The 22,642-nt window shown below is 55.3% G+C and overlaps 1 protein-coding gene across 4 annotated transcripts in view; it reads right to left on the bottom strand.

The window, feature by feature from the left end:
* The window catches only part of MYO5B (myosin VB), a 324,299-nt gene that overhangs the window by 118,470 nt on the left and 183,187 nt on the right, over positions 1–22,642 (bottom strand). For all 4 annotated transcript variants that reach the window (XM_070050187.1, XM_070050184.1, XM_070050188.1 and 1 more), the window contains exons 8-10: positions 17,516–17,623; positions 11,932–12,041; positions 7,409–7,674 (exon numbers count right to left, since the gene is read on the bottom strand). In XM_070050187.1, coding sequence (XP_069906288.1) covers positions 7,409–7,674; positions 11,932–12,041; positions 17,516–17,623 — 484 coding nt within the window. The remainder of the gene's footprint in view (positions 1–7,408; positions 7,675–11,931; positions 12,042–17,515; positions 17,624–22,642) is intronic.

The following is a 22,642-nucleotide window of genomic DNA, read 5'->3' as shown; positions in this document are numbered from 1 at the left end:
GGCAATAAAATTGCCCATTTTAAAATTTTTAACATTTATTTTCTTTTTATTTGAAAGGCACAGAGAGAACAAAGAGATCGATCTTCCATCTACCTACTGGTTCACTCCCCAAATGCCTGCAACAGCAGGGACAGGGCCTGGCTGAAGCCAGGAGTCCAGAACTCAACCTAGGTCTCCCACAGGGGTGGCAGGGACCCAGGTCCCTCGAGCATTTACCTGCTGCCTCCCAGGACACGTTAGCAGGAAGCTAGATCAGAAGCTGGAACTCAAACCAGGCATTCCGATACAGGACATGGACATCAAGCCACAACTGTGCCAGGCGCCTGCTCTCAAAAGTACTTGTTTTGTTTGTTTGCTTGAGAGACAGAGATAGATGACAAAGAGAGCTCCAATCCACTGGTTTCCTGGGACTGGACCAAACCAGGAGCTCAATCCAGGTCTCCCCTGTGAATGGCAGGAACCCAATTACTTGAGCCATCACCCCTGCCCCCTAGGGTCTGCGTTAACAGAAAGCTGGAGGCAGGAGCCAGAGCCAGGAATCCAACCCAGGTACTCTGGGACAGGATGTGGGTGTCTTAACTGCTATGTGAAATGCACACAGCATTTCAAACAAAATGAACGAACAGGTACCAGCACTGTGGCACAGTGGATTGTTACTGTTTGTAATGCCAGCATTCCATACAGGGTGCTGGTTGGAGTCCTGGCTACTCCACTTCTGAGCCATTTTCCTGCTAACGTGCCTGGGAAGGCAGCATAGGATGGCACAAGTATGTGGGCCCCCATCACCTATGTAGGAAACCAGAATGGAGTGCCTGGCTCTGGCTTGGTCCTGAAGCTGACCTGGCTATTGAGGCTATTTGGGAAGTAAACCAGCTGATGGAAGAGATCTTTTTTTTTTTTCTCTCACACACTCTGTCACTCTAAGTAAATAAACACACCCAACTTAAAAAAATAATTTCTTCCATAAAAATGATGAAGGAGAACAGTGGATCTAAGAAGTTCACTTACAATAAACCATTAAAGTCAGTTTACATAAAGGGAGAAAACATTTGCAAATCTTACTTCTGTTTAAGGGTTAATATCCATCATATGAGAAAAAAACCTGCAGACTCAATGGCAAAAACAAATAACCTGATTTAAAAACAGGCACAGAACTCAGACATTTCTCCAGAGAAGGTATATAAACTCCCACGAGACACGTGCAAAAGTGACGCCGTCACTAGTCCCTAGGGAATACCACCGAGCGTCACCAGCATCAGGACAGCTGGAGCACAACAGCAGAAGACAGTGTGGTGAGGCTGTAGAGGAACGGAGCCCCATGCACACTGGTGGGAGTGGGAAACGGCACAACCTCTATGGAAACAGCATAGCCGCTAGGTTTTCCACTATAGCAAACAATACGAAAACTCCAAGAAATTACAAGTAGAGGGACCTGTGTTGTGGCATAGCAGGTAAAGCAGCCGCCTGCAGTACCGGCATCCCATATGACTGCCAGTTCAAGTCCCAGCTGCTCCACTTCTGATCCAGCTCTCTGTTAACAGGCCTAGAAAAGCAGTAGAAGATGGCCCAGTCCTTGGGCCCCTGTACCCACATGGGAGACCTGGAGGAAGCACCTGGCTCCTGGCTTCAGATTGGCCTGGCTCCGGCCACTGTGGCCACTTGGGGAGTGAACCAGCAGATGGACGACCTCTCTCTCTCTCTGCCTCTGCCTTTTTGTAACTCTTTCAAATAAATAAATAAAAATCTTTAAAAAAAAATTACAAGTAGAACTTCTGGGCAACTCAGTAATGTCACTTCCAGGTGTATTTCTGAAAGAGTGAAAAGTAGGACCTCAAAGAGACATTTGCACACCCATGTTCATGGCAGCACCACTCACGACAGCCTCCAGGTGGGAGCAACTCCGAAGTCCAGCAGTGGATGAATGAATAAACAAAAGGTGATACATGCAGACGATGGATTATCAGTCAACCCTCAAAAAGCAACTCTCATCACAAGCTACAATGACGATAAACCTGGAGGATCTTATGCTAAGTGAAAGCAGCCAGTGCTGAGAACACGAACACCATGTGGCTCCTTGTAGAAGCAACATCTAAAGCAGTCAAACCCACAGCAAGAGGAAGTGGAAGGATGGCTGCAGGTGGCTGGGCACGGTACCGGGGGCTGGATGTGGGGTGTGGATGTTCAGCGGGATGAAGTAGCTGTGAAGAGCACGCCCACACTGTGACTACACCCAACAGCACCCAAGGCACACCCAACAGCACACCCAACAGCACCCCCAACATGGCACCCAATGGCACACCCAACAGCACATCCAACAGCACCCCCAACATGGCACCCAATGGCACATCCAACATGGCACCCAACAGCATCCAACAGCATACCCAATAGCACTCAACAGCATCCAAAGCACACCCAACAGCACCCAATGGCACACCCAACAGCACCCAACAGCATCCAACGGCGCACCCAACCATACACTCAACAGAATACACTCAATGGCACACAAAACAACACACCCAACGGCACACCCAACAGAACCAATTGCACACCCAATGGTACATCTAACAGCACCCAACAGCATACCCAATTGTACACCCAACAGTGGTAAAGGGTAGAAATTTCCTTTAAAAAAAAAAAAAAAAGAAACAACAACGGACATGTTTTCAAAGAACCCATCATTGAAGAGCACTAAGTAGAGCTGGCTAATTAAGTGTAGGGACGCACAATCACAAGGTAACACAGAAGACTGAAAAAGACAAAATCCCAGCACATCCAAAACTTCCCGCCCTCCTCCCCATCATCCAAGCATCAATCTTCCACACCCTGCTTAGCTGCACATGTCTCCCAAGGCCACTGCTCTCAGCAAGAGCAGGCTGGCCATAACCAAAGTCCCCTGCTACCTTGGCATTGCAAAGGCTGAAATCAAAGACAAATATATGTTTATTTCTCCCAAATGGAAGCCATTTATTTCCTGTTGCCTCAAGGAAGGGAGAAGAATAAAGAATTAAAATTGCAAGCATTCAGGCCTGGTTAATGCAACACGACAAGGAAACCCCAACCAAAAGCTGCCAGGCTCCCCACTAACTCATTTCCATGTCTTGCCTGCTAAGAAACAGCCAGCAGGCAGCTTCACAGATCCTTGGTTAATGAAGACCTTGGCTCGGCTAGATTGCTCTGGGTACTGCAAGCTTTGCATTTTTTGGGAGCTAGGACTGGGGAGCATGATGCAGGGAAGCCGTTCTTGCAGAACACTGAGCTGCGCCCCGTGCTGGTGGAGGCGGCTGTGGCCACGCCAGTGCCTTCAGGATTTCCCAGCCTCTGGTATTCCACAAGCTACCCAGCAGCCCGGACACCCGACAGGCAGAGCAGCACCCGATGCTGGCTCGCACGAGGGGCTTCCAAAGGTGGCGGAAAACACGACACGTGGACGGCAGACTTGTCTTGCATTCCCCCAAATCCCTCCTTATAATTTTTTTTTGACAGAGTGGATAGTGAGAGAGACAGAGAGAAAGGTCTTCCTTTGCCATTGGTTCACCCTCCAATGGCCACCGCGGCCGGGGCGCTGCGGCCGGCACACCACGCTGATCCGAAGGCAGGAGCCAGGTGCTTCTCCTGGTCTCCCATGGGGTGCAGGGCCCAAGCACCTGGGCCATCCTCCACTGCACTCCCTGGCCACAGCAGAGAGCTGGCCTGGAAGAGGGGCAACCGGGACAGAATCTGGCGCCCCGACCGGGACTAGAACCCAGTGTGCCGGCACCGCTAGGTGGAGGATTAGCCTATTGAGCCACGGCGCCGGCTATAATTGGGTTTTCCCACAAACTTTTGGAAGTCCTCCTGTAAACACAGTGGTGGGTGTTTGTTTACTCTGGGTGCCGCTTCTACAGCAACACTGGAGGCATTCACAAACTTGGAGTGCCTCATCTACAGTGTGGAACTCTTGTTGGTGCCACCTCTCGGCCAGCAGTGCCTGAGGTGGGTGCTGTGGTGCCTCTGGGCACAGGAAGCTTGGCTACAGGAACTGGCACCCACTATGCAAGGGGGAGGAGGGGAGGAGCAAGTCCTCTCCCACTGGCCAGCTGTGTGTGTGCAGTCCCTACCTACCTAACTAGTCCCTCCGGCTGAACGGGGCCCCCTGTATCCAAGCGTATGTCTGTACCTTCCCTGTTCTCTCCAGACTCCGGCCATGCTGCTGCTCACAGAGGCAAGCCAGGAGGGCCAAGAAAGTCACCTGCTCACCCCAAGCGCAGCCTCCCCAGGTACCACGGCACCCCCGTGTGCAGGCTGAGATAGAACGAGTGACACGTTGGGTAGAAGGTCTTCTCCTTCCCCTGGAGATCGGAACTGGGGGGAGAGGGGGTTTGTCAAAAAAAGTACAAAATGATGCTCGCATGTTCTGCTGCCTGGGAGGATGAAATCCTCACCTGGCAGAGCTGCGAGTGTGGCCTGAGGCCTGGAGTAACTGCAAACAGCCAGGGGACCATCAGAGAGGGCGAGCAGTGGGGCGTCCAGTGTGACACCCACCTCCAGGTAACTGAGGGATGACCACAGTGAGCCACCCAACCAGCAGACTCAGGGTAGGGGGGTTCCCTTGACAGCACATGGCTCACTCACGTCATCCCAAGTTTCCACCAGCTACTTCTCATCGTTTTCCCAAGATTAAGAAACGATGTCACTGATCCGACAGACCAGAAAAGGTACCTCCAGACTCAAGTCACCTGCTGTCCGGTGGAGGCGCAAGTGGACGTACTCTCCCGGGAGTTTGCAGCCCAGCTCGCTGCCCATTCAGGGAGACTCTCAGTGCCTTCTTGGCTGTGTGTACAGGTGCGCGTTCAGGGAATGTTTGCAGGTGCTTTCCTGGGCAGCCCACAGCCCAGGTAGACAGCTCGCTCCTCAGCTCTGACCCCACCACCTAATTTGTTACCTCTAACTCTGCCCTGCTCGGAGACATGCAGCTGGACTCATGCCTGGCATCTCCTCTCTGCGGGGAGGGAGAGGAGGAGGAGGAGTCTCTCTAAATACCACTACTTCCCCACATGGCCTCAAAACTGTACATTAGCTCTTGAGAAAGAGCAAGAGGAATGAAAGCAAGCAAGCCTGCAACAGGGGGAAGCTTCCCAGGAATGCTCCCGAGTAGAACGACAGATGAACCCTCTTACAAGCTACGTCTCTCCTTCGGGCAGTCATAGGACCTTAGGGAGAATACATCCAACCTTGGAAATTAAATGGTAAATATCAGCCCAACATCCCAGCCGACCCCTGAGACCTCCCACCGATGAGCACAGACTTCCACTGTGATCCTGGAGAGGGAGCAGTCTGCACACCCGCAAGGCACCATGCAGAAAACATGCACACGTACAATGGACCCGAGGCAGGGTATCCGACACATCGGTTAGCACCGAACGGCCGAGAGCTCACGTGTTGTTCACAAAAACAAGTGCCTGTTGATCCTCCTAAACCAAAACTTCAGCACAGCCCGATTCCTGTGCAGGCCACCTCAGGGCATGGGGTCAGCCACCGCCACCCAGGTTTCTCTGGGCTCCCCTTCACAAGGTGGCTCTTAGGGTCGGTATTTTGGGAAAGTCCATGGAAACACTCGAGGCAGAGAGAATGGCACAGGACTTTTCACACGGAAGCAGTGAGCTTCCAGAGAGCCCAGGCTGTTCTGCGCACTCCCAAGAGTGACCAGAAGGGCCAAGGACAGCAGGTACTTGGCCATCCAGGAGAACTGGCCTGCTTGGGGTCATTCTGTGGAAACCCTGGAGAGCTCCCGAGGGGAAGCATCCTCCCGCCTCCCTGTACAGGGCGATTCTCACACTCTGCTTTTTCCTCCCATCTTGACTGTGGCTCCTATTCCAAAGGGGCCTCCCCATGTCCCATACTCTACTCTCTACCTTTATTTTTAAATTTTTTTTAAAAATTTGCTATCACTTTATTTGAAAGAAAGATTGAGAAAGAGATGGATCTACCTTCCATCCACTGGTTCACTCCCTAAATGCCCCCAGCCAGAGCCCACAACTCCATCCAGGTCTCCCAAGTATTTGAGTCATCACCCGCAGCTTCCCAGGGTGCGCATTAACAGGAAGCTGCACTGGAAGCAGATGAACTGGGACTTGAACCAGCCACTGCAATACAGGATGGGACCTTCCCACGAGGTGTCCCTAATGACTTCGCCTAATGCACCACCCCCCACCACCACCCTGTACATGATCCAGTTCAAATCCCACCTCCTTTCCATGACTGCAAACAAGGGTGCCCTTTTCAGACTTGAAACTTGCCCAGAGTGAAGCATCGAAAGCCCTGGAAAGACCAGCCGACACTGCCTTCTGGTTCCTCTTGCATCACTAACTCACACGCTTAACCCTGCAGCCAGCTCCTGCGGCTTCCGGGATGCCAGAAATCAAGCCTCCTCCTGCCTGCTCTCTCACACGAGAGGTGACTCAACTCTGAGACCCAGGGAGAGGCAAAGCAGCAGAGACATCGTGCGGAGAGTGGGTCTCTGCAGGGGCTGGCAGGTGGCTCTCCTTCCCTCCGGCCCAGTCTCGGCCCACTGAGCAGTCGGTCTCGCTGGAACCCCAGTGTGCCTATGATTCTGCGCTTCTGTGGGCCTGAGGTTCTAGTCCAAGACAGAGGCCAAGACTTCTATGGCTAAAGATCCAGGAGGATCTCATCTACTGCTAAGGGCAGAATACTGGTCAGAAAGCACAAGGGAGTCTATAACCCAGTTCGTGTGACTTCAAATAATTCTAGAAGGATCTGGAAAGAGCCTCCGACTGTACCACAAAACCTCACTTGGAGCTGTAGAAACCAAAGACCACAGAAGGGCTGTGATCTTAGTCAATCAGCCAGGTGGTGACAGCACCGACAAAAGCCCAGTCTCCCGGTGCCTAGTGAGGTGCACCCCCACCACCACCACCACCACGCCAGGCTACCGCTCCCTGCTGGAAACACACCATTATCAGCAACAGTCATTTCAAAGCACACAACAAGCATCTGTACGGCACCGCATAGCACTAGGGTACTAATCACCGTGACTCCGTCGGCAGCCATACACCAATGAGGTCAAATGCTAACTTGAAATACAGAACCAGAACTTGTTTCCCACCCTAACTCCAAGGACCTGGCTGGGCAAGCCATTTCCTTCTTGGCCCTCCATGTTCCAGTCGTAAAGGACTCTCACCAGGAGAGCTACTGGTGTTCTGACAAGGTTCATGCTTCCCTGGGACTGTCCACTGAATCGTAGGACACCTAGCACCCCTGGTCTCGTGCCAACAGTGACCCCAGTCATTGTGACAACCCACCCTGCCCCTCCCAACTTTAACTCCTGTGCGTAAGAACGACCGGAAGCTCTCCAAGGCCCTCGCTGGCTCCGGGACGCCAGCAGGAGGACAGCAGTGACAGAGCAGCCTACCCGTAGATGTCCAGGACGCCGATGAAGGAGTGCTGCTTGAGGGAGGTGTGCAGGGCCTTGTTGATGTGCTCCACAATCCAACTGAACAGCTGCGCGTAGATGTGCTTGGCCAGGGCGTTGCGGGCGTTCACCACCTGCTGCAGGGACATGGTCTTCACGTAGGTCTCCGAGGTGGTGACCAGCTTGCGGTGGCACAGCCAGTGTTCCATTTGACTGTGCTCCACTCCGAGCAGGCGGCAGAAGTTGCCCAGGTGCTCATCCTGGGGCTGGGGAGGACGGGCGAGAGGCTGGTTCAGGAGGGGTGTGGAGGAGAAGCCCACCCATGCTCTCTTCCCTCCAAGTCAAACCCGAAGCTCCCAGGGAGCCTCTCTCTCATACACACCCCACTAAGCAGAGAGAACAATAGGCGCCTAAACAGTGTTGCTCGAACTGATCACTCCACCTGCTAATGAGGATGTCCTCAGATAGCTTAGGAAGGAATAATGTACTCCGGGGTGGGAGCTGGCGGGCAGCAAACCTCACAGGGAACAGCAGGTGCACCTGCAGTGGTCCCCACGTGGCAGCTGCTCACGGAGCGGTTCTCTCACTCACGCATGGATTCCTCACTCACAAGCCTCCCTAACTGGCTGGATGCTCAGACACAAACCCCAGAAGCCTGGAGCTGGAGGGGGCCCGTGCAGAGCACGTGGCCCCTTCTCTGAGGTAAATGGGCACTGGCCAGCCCGTGACCCTCTTCTGGGTGGGTTACACATGAACCATCTCAGCGCAGTGGGGTTTTACGGCCCCCTGCCAACCTGTGTGTGATGCCAACAGGTGTGCTTGGCTGTGCTGAAGTCACACGAGACCTCCCAGTGCTAAGGGGCCATCTTTGTCTCAGACTCAGAGATACAACCTCATGCATGACCGAATGGTGTTTCCCCTCTTCAACCACTCACTGCCTGGGGGAAGCCAGGCCTGAGGGGCCTTGTCTTATGTTACCAACGTGCACAGGTGTTGTAGATAATGCTCACTGCCCACCTGGGGCACCCCCAGAAAGCCTGCCTCTCACCTGCCACTCATTCCCTCACCTGACCCCACCCTCCAGCGGGCCACGGGGCTAGTTAACTGGGAAGCTAGAGAACCCTCTAGAACATGAGGTGTCACCTCCTGACGGCCCTAACTGCTTGTGAGCCTCGTTTCCCAATGAAGCTGCCCTACAGGGCGTGGAGGAGGTTTTTCTCAGTGAAGATTAACACAGAGAACTCTGTCATTCCCCTAATGCTCAGGCCCCAGGCCGTTCTACAGATACTCAAAATCCATCTACTCAAACACACGATCACAAAACAGACCATCAGAGCAGACAGAATGCCTCAAAGCCCTGCACACTGGTGTTTTTCCAAAGCACGGTTGGTGGGACGGCAGTCGCCAAGCCCCAGGGGAGCAGGCGGCAGCAGGCTGAGCACAGCCAAGCATGCCCTGTCTGCATCGAGAAGCCGGCACCCCAAGTCTGACCGAAGAACCTGGAAGTTCCTGAGCAACCACCCGGGATGAGGCTCCCAGGAAAACACCTTTGGAATTACCATCTTAGTGCACGCGCCCCTCGTTATTCAGATGAGCCGTGAGCTCCCCCTCCACAGGACAGGAGAGCCAGCTTGCTTTGGACCTGCTGGGTGTGGGGGCTGCCACAGCCACCTCCTCCAGCCAGCGGCCTTTCTCTCTGTACCCACCTTCCTCCCCAACCCCCCACCCCAAGCCACGGGTGGCAGGGTTAAGCGCCTGAGCGCAGTTCGTCAGGCAGCAAGTTCAGAGGTGGCAAGCGTCCAACTTGTCCATCTGACCTCTTTCCAAGAAATCCTTAATTGCGAGGCATCACACTGCAATGCATTCACTCACCCTTCAAGGGCCTGCGCCCGGGGCGCCCTGCTCTCCCTGCTGCCCCCCACCATGAGCACAGAGATGAGGGGGTCCACTGACTGCAGGGGGGCCTGGCTTGCTCCTCCCTCACTGCATGCACACAGCTGACCGCCGATGCTAACCGAAACTGGTGAAACATGGTACAATGACACTGAAGCACGATTAAATGATGCTAAATCCATTAAAGATAGCCAGCACCACAGGTAGCAGGTTAGTTTTATGGGCCTATGTTGCCAAATTCAAGAAATAAATTGCTTCTAGGGTCCAACTCATCGGGTACTGATGCATCTCCAAGGGAACTCTGGCAGCCACAGACTGCATTCTTAGGCTTTAATTAAAAATAAAAACTGCCAGGCAGAAGGCACGGTGCTTGTGGATAGGCAGCCTTTCAAATAGGAGGTCTGTGCTATGACCAGAGGGATCAACCAAGACCCACTGGACAGAGCAGTCACGACACGCAATGACACTTTTTTAAAGAGAGCGAGCAAGCACACAAGAGACAGGTCTTCATCCACTGGCTCACTCCCCAGGTGGCTCACCCACCTGGGCCCAGCAGGTAAGGGTCGGGAATGTGGGAGCTGGTGGTGTTGGGTACCCCAGAGCAGTTCCTAACGTCTGATGACAGCCAGGCTGTGAGTGCACCCATCGCCTCGGAGAAGCAAGGCTGACAGCAGCATGGGGAAGGAACACTTTGCCGGGCCCTGTCTTGCCCTTCCCACCAACTCACATTCTGATTGCAAGAAAGGGCCTCTGCGTCTTCACCTCCGTCCAGGCAAGGAGGCTCTCAAGGTCCACTCTGGCCCTGACAACAAGGTCGCAAGGGTCAGGAGCTCGACCACCTGAAGCTCCGAGCTGAGGCCTCCCCGACACGGGTTCCAGTGACTCCCACTCCCACACTGCACACAGCAGGAAGCAGCCTCAGGAAGCCTGTGAACCCCGGCAGCCCGGGCTCAGACTTCGCAGTTCACTGGCTTCCCAATTTCTGACTGCAGAACAATCTAAAGCCAGCCCCAAGCAGGCACCTGCATTCACAAGCTGTCCATGACTGCCCGTCTTCTGTCAGAGCAAGGGCCGCTGGGCCACCTGGGTCCCAAACTCTGCCTCCTCTGGCCCCTCCCCCGCCCCTTCTCATCATGCAATGCTCCATTCACCCTTCCCAGGCACACTCAGCAGGCACCCGCACACGTCAGGGTAGAACGGTGACCCTAACAGGCCTGGTCCCGGGCTTTAGTTGGGGGACACAGGCATTGAACAAATCAGTGCAAATTTTCCTTCAGGCCTGAGCGCTCAGATCCAAGACGCTTCAGTGAACCCCAAAGCCTTGGCTTTCCAAAGAGCCACCGCCTCCTGCCCCACCACCAGCCCTAAGGACTCAGATTAGGGGCCCGGCTGGCCTGCACTGGAGGCTCCAGGCCACAGGTGCCGCTCTGTGTACCTGAGTCTCAGCATCATGGCTGCCAGCCCCACTGCACTGCACACCTGCAGGTGCACACACAGCCTGGCAGTCATCAGACGTTAGGAACTGTTCTAGGACACCCAACACCGAGAGCTCCCACACTGCGACCCTTGCCTGCTGGGCCCATGTGGGTGAGCCACCATGCTCACCAAGGACAAGAGCAGGGCTGACACGCCCAGGGGCCTTCCTAAACCCAGAACCACTCCCTTTGAGGGAAAAAATATTGGATGAGGAAGCGAGGCAGTGATGAGCTCTGGCTGACCCCAGCTATAGTTCTGTTCTTCCTCTCCCTGAAGGCAGCAACAGCTGGGATTAGAGAAATCCTAGCCCAAGACAAACAGGAGGAGATTAACAAATGTCCACTGAAGAGAGCGTCAGCTTGCGGATGGCATGGACACACGCCCACACTCATATTCTAGAAGGTTCTCTCTTGTCTTTTCCCAGCATCTGGTTCTTTAAATTTTACACCCCCAGAAGCAAGAATCACACACTATGTACCTCCCAGTACCCACCTGTAAACACGAACAAAACAGCGTGTAGCAAACAGCTGCAGACACATCTACTCAAGGCCAGCCCCACACCACTGAATCCCAGACAGGACACAGTTGCCACTGTGTGGGTGTCACTCATGGGGCCTTACCCTACCTGCCCCTCGACATCCTTCCTCCACCACCTGGGGCCACAGGACAGCAGCTTTCGCCTTGAGCACGCATGGCTCCCTGGAGAGCCTACCTCCCACCGTCAGAACCTTGACAAGAGTCACTGCCCAGGGGGATGGTAAGCACCCTTGAGGCAGCCACCAAGTCTGGTGCCCAGACGCCATCATCTCCTCACCATGGGGACCATCAGTGTGGACCTCAGAGGGGACTCGATGCGTGGATCACATGCAACAGGATTTCCCGTACTTCCGGGTGCCTAGAAATCACCCTTGCAAGAACAATCTATTGAACAGCGACTACATTCCCTGGCTGTGGGGGCAGACAGTGGATGGCAGCTGATGTGAAAGGCACTGGTTCTTTCACAAAATTATCAGCAAGGGAACAGAAACCATTACCGTTAAGAATACATAACCTATGAGCGTCCTCTAAGTGCAGACACGCATTTCAGTCACGTTAAGCCGTAAGCAGAGAGCGCAGTGCACGCATTTTATCCCCAGGGCTGGTGTGCAACTCACTGATATACTACAGGACTCGCCATCCCGCTCAGCCTGAATCTCCACACTTCCGAGGTGCAGGATGGAAGCAATTATCTTAAAAATGCTTATCTGATGGGACTCTCTCACTCCTGGAAGAGAAAAAGGAAAAAAAGTGTGTGAATGAACGACACTCAGTATCACAGTAGGATAAAAAAAAGAACGCTTTAACCTTTTTAAGGACTTCTTCCAAACAAGGTCTGGTTTTCCTTTCTGGGCCAGTGACTCCCAGAATGATCCAGGCTCCTCACCAAGTCATTGCCACCCACAGTGACGGCTCAGAGGGCAAAGGGGCTCCGTGGGCCACAGAGGGAATACCCCGGCTCCGACGGACCTGACCGAACCGGATGGGTTGTGCCACCATCCCGACTTCGAGGAGCGGCTGCGATCGCAGACTCGTTCTGGACTTTATGCCAACCAAATGCTTTATGGATGATTCGATGAGTTGAAGGAGCATGGCTAATTATCTGCAGTCCTTTTCCACCCAAAACGGTATCCTGCAAACATCTGTGATGCATATCCCCAGTGTGCAAGAGGACGAGGTTCGCTTGGAACCGTGGTTTCAGGGGCTACAAGGCCAGCTGGCTCGGGGCCCCCGGATGGGGGCTGCTGTTCCCCACTCTGCCTGCACCTTCATACACACCAGTCCCAGAGCCGCTGCCGCAGACACCCTGCCGTCAGATCTGTCCCTTACTCAGGAATGAAGAGGCTTTAATAACTGAAGTTTGGCTTGAAAGCATGTCTTTTTAAATTACAAAATAGGGGCCAGTGCTGTGGCGCAGCGGGTTAACACCCTGGCCTGAAGCGCCGGCATCCCATATGGGTGCCGATTCTAGTCCTGGCTGCTCTTCTTCCAATCCAGCTCTCTGCTATGGCCTGGGAGACTACATGGGAGACCCGGAAAAAGCTCCTGGCTCCTGGCTTTGGATTGGCACAGCTCCAGCCATTGCAGCCAATTGGGGAGTAAACCATCGGATGGAAGATCTCTCTCTCTCTCTCTGCGTAACTCTGACTTTCAAATAAATAAATATTTTAAAAAATTACAAAATATTCCAGACTTCCAACAAGAAGGCTAAAATAACGCACATTAGTAAATCTACCACTTGGTTTAAAAAACACGGTTGTTCCCCCACCCCACCCTAGCCTGCAGGGACTGATCTTTAAGGCACCACTTGACTTAGGCTAAAAGGAAAGTCAACCACCAGTGTACATGGGCGGCAGAGAGGGGTCAGGCTAGGACTAAACATTTCCCAGGGGCAGGCATCTGCCCTGATGCTTAAACACTACTTAGGACATCCATTCCCCCATCAGGGTGTCTGGGTTTGACACCTGCTCTGCTTCTGATTCCAGCTTCCTGCTAGGGCGGGAGCAGCAGTGATGACTCGTGTGACTGGGTTCCTGCCACTCACGTGGGAGACCTGGATGCAGCTCCCAGCTCCAGCCCCAGCTATTGTGGGCATTTGGGAAGTCAACCGGACTATCAGAGTTTTTTGTCCTTGCCTCTCTAAAGAAACAACATTAAAAACAATTCTCCAGATAATGCAGAGTAGACAACCCAAGCATGAATTAAACAAGATTAACCCGTAGGCTTTAAGGGGAGATGGCCACTCCCACGTAAGCCTTTCAGAGACAGGGACATGGTTCCTGTTGACTATGGGAACTTCGTGATCACATACCCCAGAGCCCAGAACAGAGCCTGGGCCAGAGTGGGAGGCTCAGAAGTGTGAACAAACGAACAGCTGGACTGAGGACTGCAATACAAACGCAAGGACCTGCAGACATCTGCAGAAACAGAGGCGTCCCCGAACTGCCTTATTTCAGTTGCATAATCTAAAAGCCAGAGGCTCCAGAAGGCAGATGGGCTCCTGGTTCAGTTAACCGGGTAAGTATGGTGCCAAGAAGACACACTCAAGCCAGGGGCTGCCCTCCAGGATGAGGTGGGAAAGCTGGATGCTTCTGCACCTGTGGATGGAGGCAGGCACTGGGCCTTGAGTCTGAGCTCAAGAGTGCACTGCTCTCGGGCGAGTCCCCGTAGGAGTCAGCAGTGGGTGCTGGGACCATTTCACGGGCAAGTGGGAAACCCTGCAGTCAGCTTTTCTCTGTCCCCACTTGTTCTCGGGAGACAAGACTCTGTCCATTTTCCAAGCCCTAAGCCCCCTGCCATGGCAACAGTGTGAGTGACATGTGTGAATCCCTGTGCTACACTGATGACGAAGTCCCTTCTTACTACAGGGTCCTCCTGATGTGCTGCACATCACCAGAGGAAGACAGAAACAGAACAAAAATTCAAGGAGTTGGGGCCAGCACTGTAGCACAGCAGGGTTAAGCGACACTGGCATCCCGTGCTGGAGCTCCAGTTCGAGTCTTGGCTGCACTTCTTCTGATCTAGCTCCCTAATGGGCCTGGGATGGCAGTGGAAGATGGCCCAAGTATTTGGACCCCTTGCCATCACCCATGTGGGAGACCCAGATGGAGCTCTGGGCGCCTGGCCCAGCCCCAGCCACTGTGGCCACTTGGGGAATGAACCAGTGGATGAATGCACGTGTGTGCTCATTTATTTGAAAGGCAGAGTGATAGAATAAATAAGTCTTTAGAAGAAAAAAAATCAAATAATAAAACAGAAAATAAAAGAGGGTGTCAACCTATGGCCCAGAGCCCACAGCCTGTTTCTGTAACGGTGTTACTGGAAGTCACACCCACCTGCTCACACCTTCTCCAAGGCTGCTCCAGTGATGCACAGCAGAGCTTTAAGTGCAGGTGCAATGGAAACCCACAAGCCACAGGGCCTCAAACACTTACTATCTGTCCCTTAAGAAAACACGCCAACCCCTGCAGTGCAAAAACCAAAACCAAACTTACGGAAGAGAAGGAAACACAGTCTACGACCTGCTTTGCGAGTAAAAGGACCCAGCTTCCTGAGAGGGCCTGACCCTGTCGTACAACCAGCTCCTGCCCTCTGTGTACACCTACTGGTCAGGGGCTGCTGCCAGAGGCCCTCTCCTCTCTCTGACAAGCTAGGCAGAATGTACCCTGCCCCCAGCTCTGGAGAATCAGACAGGCAGTGGTGCCAGGAGCCACCTTTGACTCCTAAGAATTCCCGTGAAGAAACCCCGCAAAGTCTCCTCTCTGCCCCCTCCCCCTCCTCGCCCTGCCGTGAGAGCCCAGAGCTGGGCCCTGTCGTCATTTCTCCTTGGTCTGCTGGTGCAATGTCAAGCCTGCTCCCCGGAGGGCACCGCAGTGATTGCCCAGACAAGGGCAGCAAGAAGGCATCTGCCCGTTATCACCAGCGACCTCCTTGGTGGCCCTCCTTGGCCTCAGCCAGCACTCCACAGCAGTGGCAGCTTCTGAGCTCGCCTGGGCAGCTGCAGCCCGCTCCCGTAGAGCAGGGCGGGTCCACACCCTGAGGGGCAGCTGGCTGCAGGCAGCTCTCAACAGTCCCTTGGCTGTTACTTCCTCACCCTAGACACAGCGGCTGTCCCCCTGCACCCCGTAAGTCCCCTTTCACCCCTTTTTATGGTCAATCACCTACTGTGGCTCTGTTTGCTCACTGTTTAGATCCGTGCTTCCCTGTTGGAATAATCAGTGGAGTCTATCTCAGTTCGTGGGTACAGATGACAAACCCTGGCCACACACCTGTTACAGGAGAAGTGACCATGCATGGGACGGCCTGTTTTCCTCCCTGTACAGAGGGGAGGGTGTGTCCTGTCTGGCCTTGTTTTACCTGGACACTGGCTAAAACTTCTCTGGCTCCCACACCAGAGACCCTTCCCATGCTACTCTTGGTGAATCCCAGAGGCACTGTCAGGGGCTGGGAAAACACAGGAGCCGTCCCCAGCCAGGTCTTGGGTTTCAGGCCGACTTCCCACGCTTTCCTTTCCTGGCTGCAGGCCCCAGGAACTCACCGGTTCCATTCTCCAGGGACTGATCTTTAAGGCACCACTTGACTTAGGCTAAAAGGAAAGTCAACCCCCAGTGTACATGGGCAGCAGTGGTTTTGAAGACCTGAGCAAGGGAAAAATAATACTTGTGGGTACCTGGGACAGAGACTCTTGAATCCTGAGGTTTTCTTTTAATTTATTCTCTTCTACTTGAGAGGCAGAGTGATGGGGGCTGGGGAGGGGGAGAAGGAGATGTTCCATCCACTGGTTCACTCCTCCAAATGCCTACACCAGCGGGGGCTGGGCCAGGCTAAAGCCAGGAATCAGCTCGATCCAGGTCTCCGTGAGAGTGGCAGGGGCCTAAGTACTGGGGCCATCACTGCTGCCCCTCAGAACGCACCAGCGGGAAGCAGGATGGGAGGTGGGAGTCCCAAGAGCCGGCTTCACCCGAGGCGCCCCACACCCACCTCTCAAATGCTTATTTTTGAGAAAGACCAACAAAGCTCCGGTTCTGAGCTCTGAAGCCGAGGGTTGAAATGGTTCCGAGCAAAACCACGTTCACCAAGGACGAGAGGGCTCCCCGATAGCCGCGTGGCAGGACGAGAGGCTCCCTGTTAGCCACGTGGCAGGATGAGGGGGCTCCCCGTTAGCCACGTGGCAGGATGAGGGGGCTCCCCGTTAGCCGCATGGCAGGATGAGGGGGCTCCCCGTTAGCCACGTGGCAGGATGAGGGGGCTCCCCGTTAGCCGCATGGCAGGATGAGGGGGCTCCCCGTTAGCCACGTGGCAGGATGAGGGGGCTCCCCGTTAGCCACGTGGCAGGATGAGGGGGCTCCCCGTTAGCTGCATGGCAGGATGAGGGGCTCCCCGTTAGCTGTGTGGCAGGATGAGGGGTTCCCCATTAGCCGTGTGGCAGGATGAGGGGGCTCCCCGTTAGCTGCATGGCAGGACGAGGGACTCCCCGTTAGCCATGTGGCAGGATGAGGGGGTTCCCGTTAGCCATGTGGCAGGACGAGGGGCTCCCCGTTAGCCACGTGGCAGGATGAGGGGGCTCCCCGTTAGCCACGTGGCAGGACAGGGGGCTCCCCGTTAGCCACGTGGCAGGACAGGGGGCTCCCCGTTAGCCGCGTGGCAGGACGAGGGGCTCCCCGTTAGCCGCGTGGCAGGACGAGGGGCTCCCCGTTAGCCGCGTGGCAGGACGAGGGGGCTCCCCGTTAGCCGCGTGGCAGGACGAGGGGGCTCCCCGTTAGCCGCGTGGCAGGACGAGGGGGCTCCCCGTTAGCCGCGTGGCAGGACGAGGGGCTCCCCGTTAGCCGCGTGGCAGGATGAGGGGGCTCCCCGTTAGCCGCGTGGCAGGACGAGGGGCTCCCCGTTAGCCACGTGGCAGGACGAGGGGGCTCCCAGTTAGCCACGTGGCAGGATGAGGGGGCCCCCAGTTAGCCACGTGGCAGGACGAGGGGGCTCCCCGTTAGCCACGTGGCAGGATGAGGGGGCTCCCCGTTAGCCGCGTGGCAGGACGAGGGGCTCCCCGTTAGCCACGTGGCAGGACGAGGGGCTCCCCGTTAGCCACGTGGCAGGACGAGGGGCTCCCCGTTAGCCACGTGGCAGGACGAGGGGCTCCCCGTTAGCCGCGTGGCACATCACCTTGTTTCCTGCCCTCCACCTACCTCCCACCCAGGAGCTGCTTACCCAGGAGCGTGAAGGCTTGCCGCGTCTTCTCGAAGTCCTCAGCATCGTCCACTCCCTCGATGCACGTGTCTCCACCCTGGGAGGTGTAGAAAAAGTCCTCTGCACACGCTGTGGGAGGCAAGGCAGCGAGGCGTGAGGCACTGGCCTCGGCCCCGCGTCACCCGCAGGCCACGAGCCACAGGGGGTTCTGCTCCCGCACACGGGCCCAGGCCCGACTCCAGCGAAATCCCTGAACATGTTCTGTACCCAGAATCACAAATGGGAGAGAAAAGTGGAAGACTGGAAGGGAGAAGTGTGCTACCTCGGGATGACGCACCACCATATTCACACAACACTGGTGCGGGAAAAACACCTGAGTACCCAGAGAAGTCACGGACAGAGCGACTTTAAAGGAGTCCCACGGGCTTGCCCTCAAGTGGGCTGCAAGGCCCACAGCCAAAGCCACACCCCCAGCATCATGCTCTCGTGACCTCAGGCACGCTACCCAGCTCACGCAGCATGCGAGGGGTGGTGACAGGCCCAAGGGGGGTTCTATGTTCTCCTGTTTTCTAAAGTGCACGCTTGAACTCTGCAGGCACACAAACAAGTGCAGTCCAAGGCCCCCACCCTTGCTCCGATCTTCTTCGCTCAGGCCTCCACAAAAGCACTTGGCAAAGAGGGGCCCAGCTGTGTCCTAGGGTTCACAGCCAACCTTACACAGCAGGGGAAAGATGGGACAAGCCCCAGACAGCACCCACACCACTAGGGGCACAGGCTCAGAAGTCAGCATTTAAGACAACAGGTGCACATCATCAAAGTGAGTCTTTGGGAAAACATGCTGCCACCCCACTGTCTCTCGCATTTAAGTGTGCAACGCTGGCATTTGCCAAAACTGGACACAGTGGTGTCCCTCCCCCTGGAGCCCTAGTGGAGCTCCTCCCCAGGCTGGGCGCATGCACTCACACACAGATCAGGCTACTGTGCCAGCATGCGGCTTCACTGCGGCTCCCAGCACTCCAACACCTGGTCCTTCTCCACACGGACTGCCACTGCCCTGGGTCTCACCTTCAGCTCCTGCCCTATAAGATCTGCCTCCAAAATGCCGGCCACACAGATCACATCTCTCTCCACTGCAAGCCCTGAGACAGAGGCCAAGACCTCAGCACAGCCTCTTGCCACCGCTCCGGACGCTGCCTGCTCCCTCCTCCCCCATCTCTGTGTCCAGATGCACGGTTTCCTTACCGTCCTCCATCCCTCCACCTGCCCTGTGCCTCCGCGGCCCCTGCCTGCTCCTCCTTCCTTGTGTCTCCCCAGCTCTCCCAGCCAGGCTCTGACCACAGTGGACTTGGCCAGCTCCTGCAGCCCGTGAGGCACACAGGACCAGGCCTGCCAGGAAGTGGCAGAGTGAACTCAGCCCTAAATCCAAGTCTGACCACCCAATGCTGCACAGAGGAATGAGGGAAAACAGCAGGACTACATGTTCTGAAGGGGTTTCCCGAATGTTCTGAGGACTGGGCAGCCCAGGCCCGTGAACTGGGGGAATAGAGACGCCAGCCCTGTGCTTACTCACAGCTGCCACAGAGGCAATTTCTCACAAAGAAAACCCATCAGACCATTGCAGAGGACAGCAGAGCAGCTCCCGCCTACCTAACTGCTCCGTAAGCTCTGGCACAGAGCAAGGTGATGGCCCAAAGGCTAAGCAACAGCTCCCACCCTCTCTTGCCTTTGCGCTCCTTTGCACAGCACCTCATCTGACGATGTAGACAGCACCCGCCTCATTTTTTTTTTTTTTTTCAGACAAACAGGTGCAGGGTGTTCAGGATTTCCCACAACTGCCTGGGAGTCGTTACTGGACCATGCTGTGGTGGTGATGACAGCCAATCTATCACACACACACACACACACACCCTGCGCCCCGACTTTGCCATCCACACCACTGAACTCATCAAGATCGGAGACCACATCGGGAAGTCACCAGACACATGAACAATGGACTTCCACACTGCAGGGGAGGCTCCTCCATCTTCCCAAGACCGCTCATTGTGCACAGCCAGGATCCCGCTGCCCGATGCGCAGACCGAGACACGCCCAGCAGACCGAGACACGCCCAGCAGCCTCCCCGCTCCCAGGTCCCGCTGGGGCTCATCGCTGGGTCAGTAGCAGCACTGGCTGCTGAACGACCTGCATCCAACCAAAGTGACTCCCTCCTTCCCAGCTGTGTAAGGTCTACACCCACCTCCATTCAGATCGCTCCCCAGACTCTTAATCAGAGATATCCAAACAGCACTCAGTCTCCCCAGCCCGCCTGGGTCTTGGCTGTCCGTTCAAACCCTCCGCTGCTCATCACAGCCCAGAGCAATCCTTCCCGCCCCCAGGTTGGGTCTCTCTCCTTCTGCTAAGAATTCCCATGAAGAAACCCCCTGCAAAGTCTCTTATCAACTGGCTGAATGGGCAGACACCGGATCAGGCACCATCAGACCACAGCCGGGCATGAACCCGAGGATGAGCGCACGGGACCATGAAGTCCAAGGTCACGGGATCGTGTGGGCCACACGCTAGCTCTGCAAGGCCACAGGGGCGGCTTAGGAGACCACCCACACACCTGTGGGAGCGAGAAGGGAATGTATCCCACAATCACTGGAAAGCTGTGTTCAGGAGAAATGGGCCCTTTAATCCTGAGCAGTATCTCCCACCACCCAGTCACTCTACCAGTCAGTCAGTGAACATTTTTTCCCACGTGAGGTCATTTAAAAGGCAAAGACCACCAACAGTGAGGACAGGAAGACCACGGGGGACCAGTCTGTTCTCGGGGGCTCAGAACGCAGACAGGCCGGGGTCCTGCCCAGAATCCTGTGCGTCAGAACAGCACGTCTTAGGGGAAGAGAAGGAAGCAAGGTAGGTCTGAATATTGGCTTCTTGCCACCGGCTCGCCTTCACTTACTGGACGTGGCCAGCCACTTTAGACGAGGGTTATTCGCAAAGCTCCACGCCGAGCGAGCCTCGGGCTCCCAGCCAACCTGCCCGCAAGGCTGCAGCCTCTCCCTCTTCAGAGCACGAGAACGTCCCAAGCAGGAGAAAGAAAGAGTCCAAGAAACTGACCAGATCGGGCGGTTCTCGGGGTTCTCAGGCACTGCAGCCAGGGCCCCCGGAGAACGCACGGGCAGAGACAGGGAGTAAAGCAAAGTCCTTTTCTACCTCGACAGAACTCATGGAAGTGAGGACGAATTTAGGAGGCTTTCCTCCCCATTACTTTATGGTCACATCTGGGACAAAGTGATGCGAGGACAGCCAGAGGGATCTTGCAAAAAAAAAAATTTTTTTTTTTTTGGCAAGTGTTTAAATCTCAGGGCCTGTGCTGCGTTACAGGAGACAAAGCCACTGCCTGAAAGGCTGGCATCCCATACGAGTGCTGGTTCGAGTCCCGGCTCCTCCACTTCCTATCCAGCTCTCTGCTAATGTGCCTGGGAAAGTAGCAAAAGATGGCCCAGGTGCTTGGGCCCCTGCCACCTGCCTGGGAGACCCAGTGAAGCTTCTGGCTCCCGGCTTCAGCATAGCCTAGCCCAGGTCATTGTGGCCATTTAGGGTGTAAATCAGTAGATGGACTATACCTATCCCTCTGTGTAACTCTGCCTTCAAATAAATAAATATTAAAAAAAAATTGTGTTTTTAATCTACAGGTTAGCCCTGAAAAGCCAGCTGGGCCCATGTCCCGCTCTGGGAAGCAAAGAGGAAGATGGACGTGACCTGTAATGTGACCACCAACCTGGCCACTTAGGACAGAGCCACAAGGTGCCCTGGAGGGCGGTGCTACACAAGGACTGCTCAGCAGCTGACACAGTCTTCATCCTCAAGGACAGCCCGGCAGCCCTGGGAGAACCAGACTTGCAAGCAGTGCCCAGCTGTGAGAACAGGTGTTACCCAGAGCTTCCTCCTCGGGGTCCCAATGTAAGTACCACTCCCAGGGGACCTCTGGCCCTCCTCTGCCGTGCTCCCCTCAGCACGGCTCCCATCACTGAGATGGTAACTGATAAGGCAAGCAAGGGCAGGACCCACATCTGCGTGGCTCAACACTTAGCCTCCAGTGCCTAGCACAGCCCGAGTCGGATGTGGCGAATGAAGGGATGAACACACAGTCGCATGGTACTGCCATCAAGTTCTACAGATGCTCAAAAGCAGGGAAGCCAAGCTGAGGGGCGGACCTATGTCGAAACCACTTGATGCGTCTGAGCTACAGGAGGATCTGGCGCTTGACAATTTCAGATCAGGGACAGCCACGCCCCAGAAGCCCATTTCTCCCGCAGGTGTGGAGACCAATCAACCTCTGTCTAGACACCCAGCACTTCATGCCATCTGCTGGTACTGGCCCTCCACACACACCCACCAGAACACAGGCAGCAGGCCAGGGACAGGATGCTTGGCAGACAGAGGATGTGACTTGGCCCCAGGCTGGTTCTTATCACACACAAGCGCACTGAGACTCCACAGCAGGGACCAGCCAGTGCTCCTAAGGAAGTCCCACATGGAAAGGGGGTGGGACAGGGGCTCCAGGTCCCAGGAGAGACTCTGGGGTGCAGAATCAAGAACTAAAGCTGGGGCCGGTGCCGTGGCTTATTTGGTTAATCCTCCGCCTGCGGCGTTGGCATCCCATATGGGCGCCAGGTTTTAGTCCTGGTAGCTCTTCTTCCAGGCCAGCTCTCTGCTGTGGCCTGGGAGGGCAGTGGAGGATGGCCCAAGTGCTTGGGCCCTGCACCCGCATGGGAGACCAGGAGGAAGTACCTGGCTCCTGGCTTCGGATTGGCACAGCTCCGGCCATAGCGGCCATTTGGCGGGTGAACCAATGGAAGGAAGACCTTTCTATCTCTAACTCTGTCACAAACAAACAAACATACAAACAAAAACAAAAGCTAAAGCTGTTGCCCCTCCCCTAGCTCCACATCAACAACCTCACAGCAACAAAGGGTGGTGCCCACCATCAGCTGGGGACAACGAGGTGACTCATTCCCACTGCCTCCGGAGCCGAGGCATCTTGGGCTGTCCGCTGCAGGTGCAGTGGAAGCCTCCGCACCTGTTCAGGCGAGATCCGTCAGCCCGGCAGTGCTCAGTCTCAGCCACCCGAGCCCCCGCTTACCTTCTGCAGCAACGCCCACG

Source organism: Oryctolagus cuniculus, chromosome 10 (assembly GCF_964237555.1).
Source record: "Oryctolagus cuniculus chromosome 10, mOryCun1.1, whole genome shotgun sequence".
NCBI lineage: Eukaryota > Metazoa > Chordata > Mammalia > Lagomorpha > Leporidae > Oryctolagus > Oryctolagus cuniculus.
The sequence above is the reverse complement of the archived record's forward strand: the minus strand, read 5'-3'. Positions and strand labels throughout refer to the sequence as shown.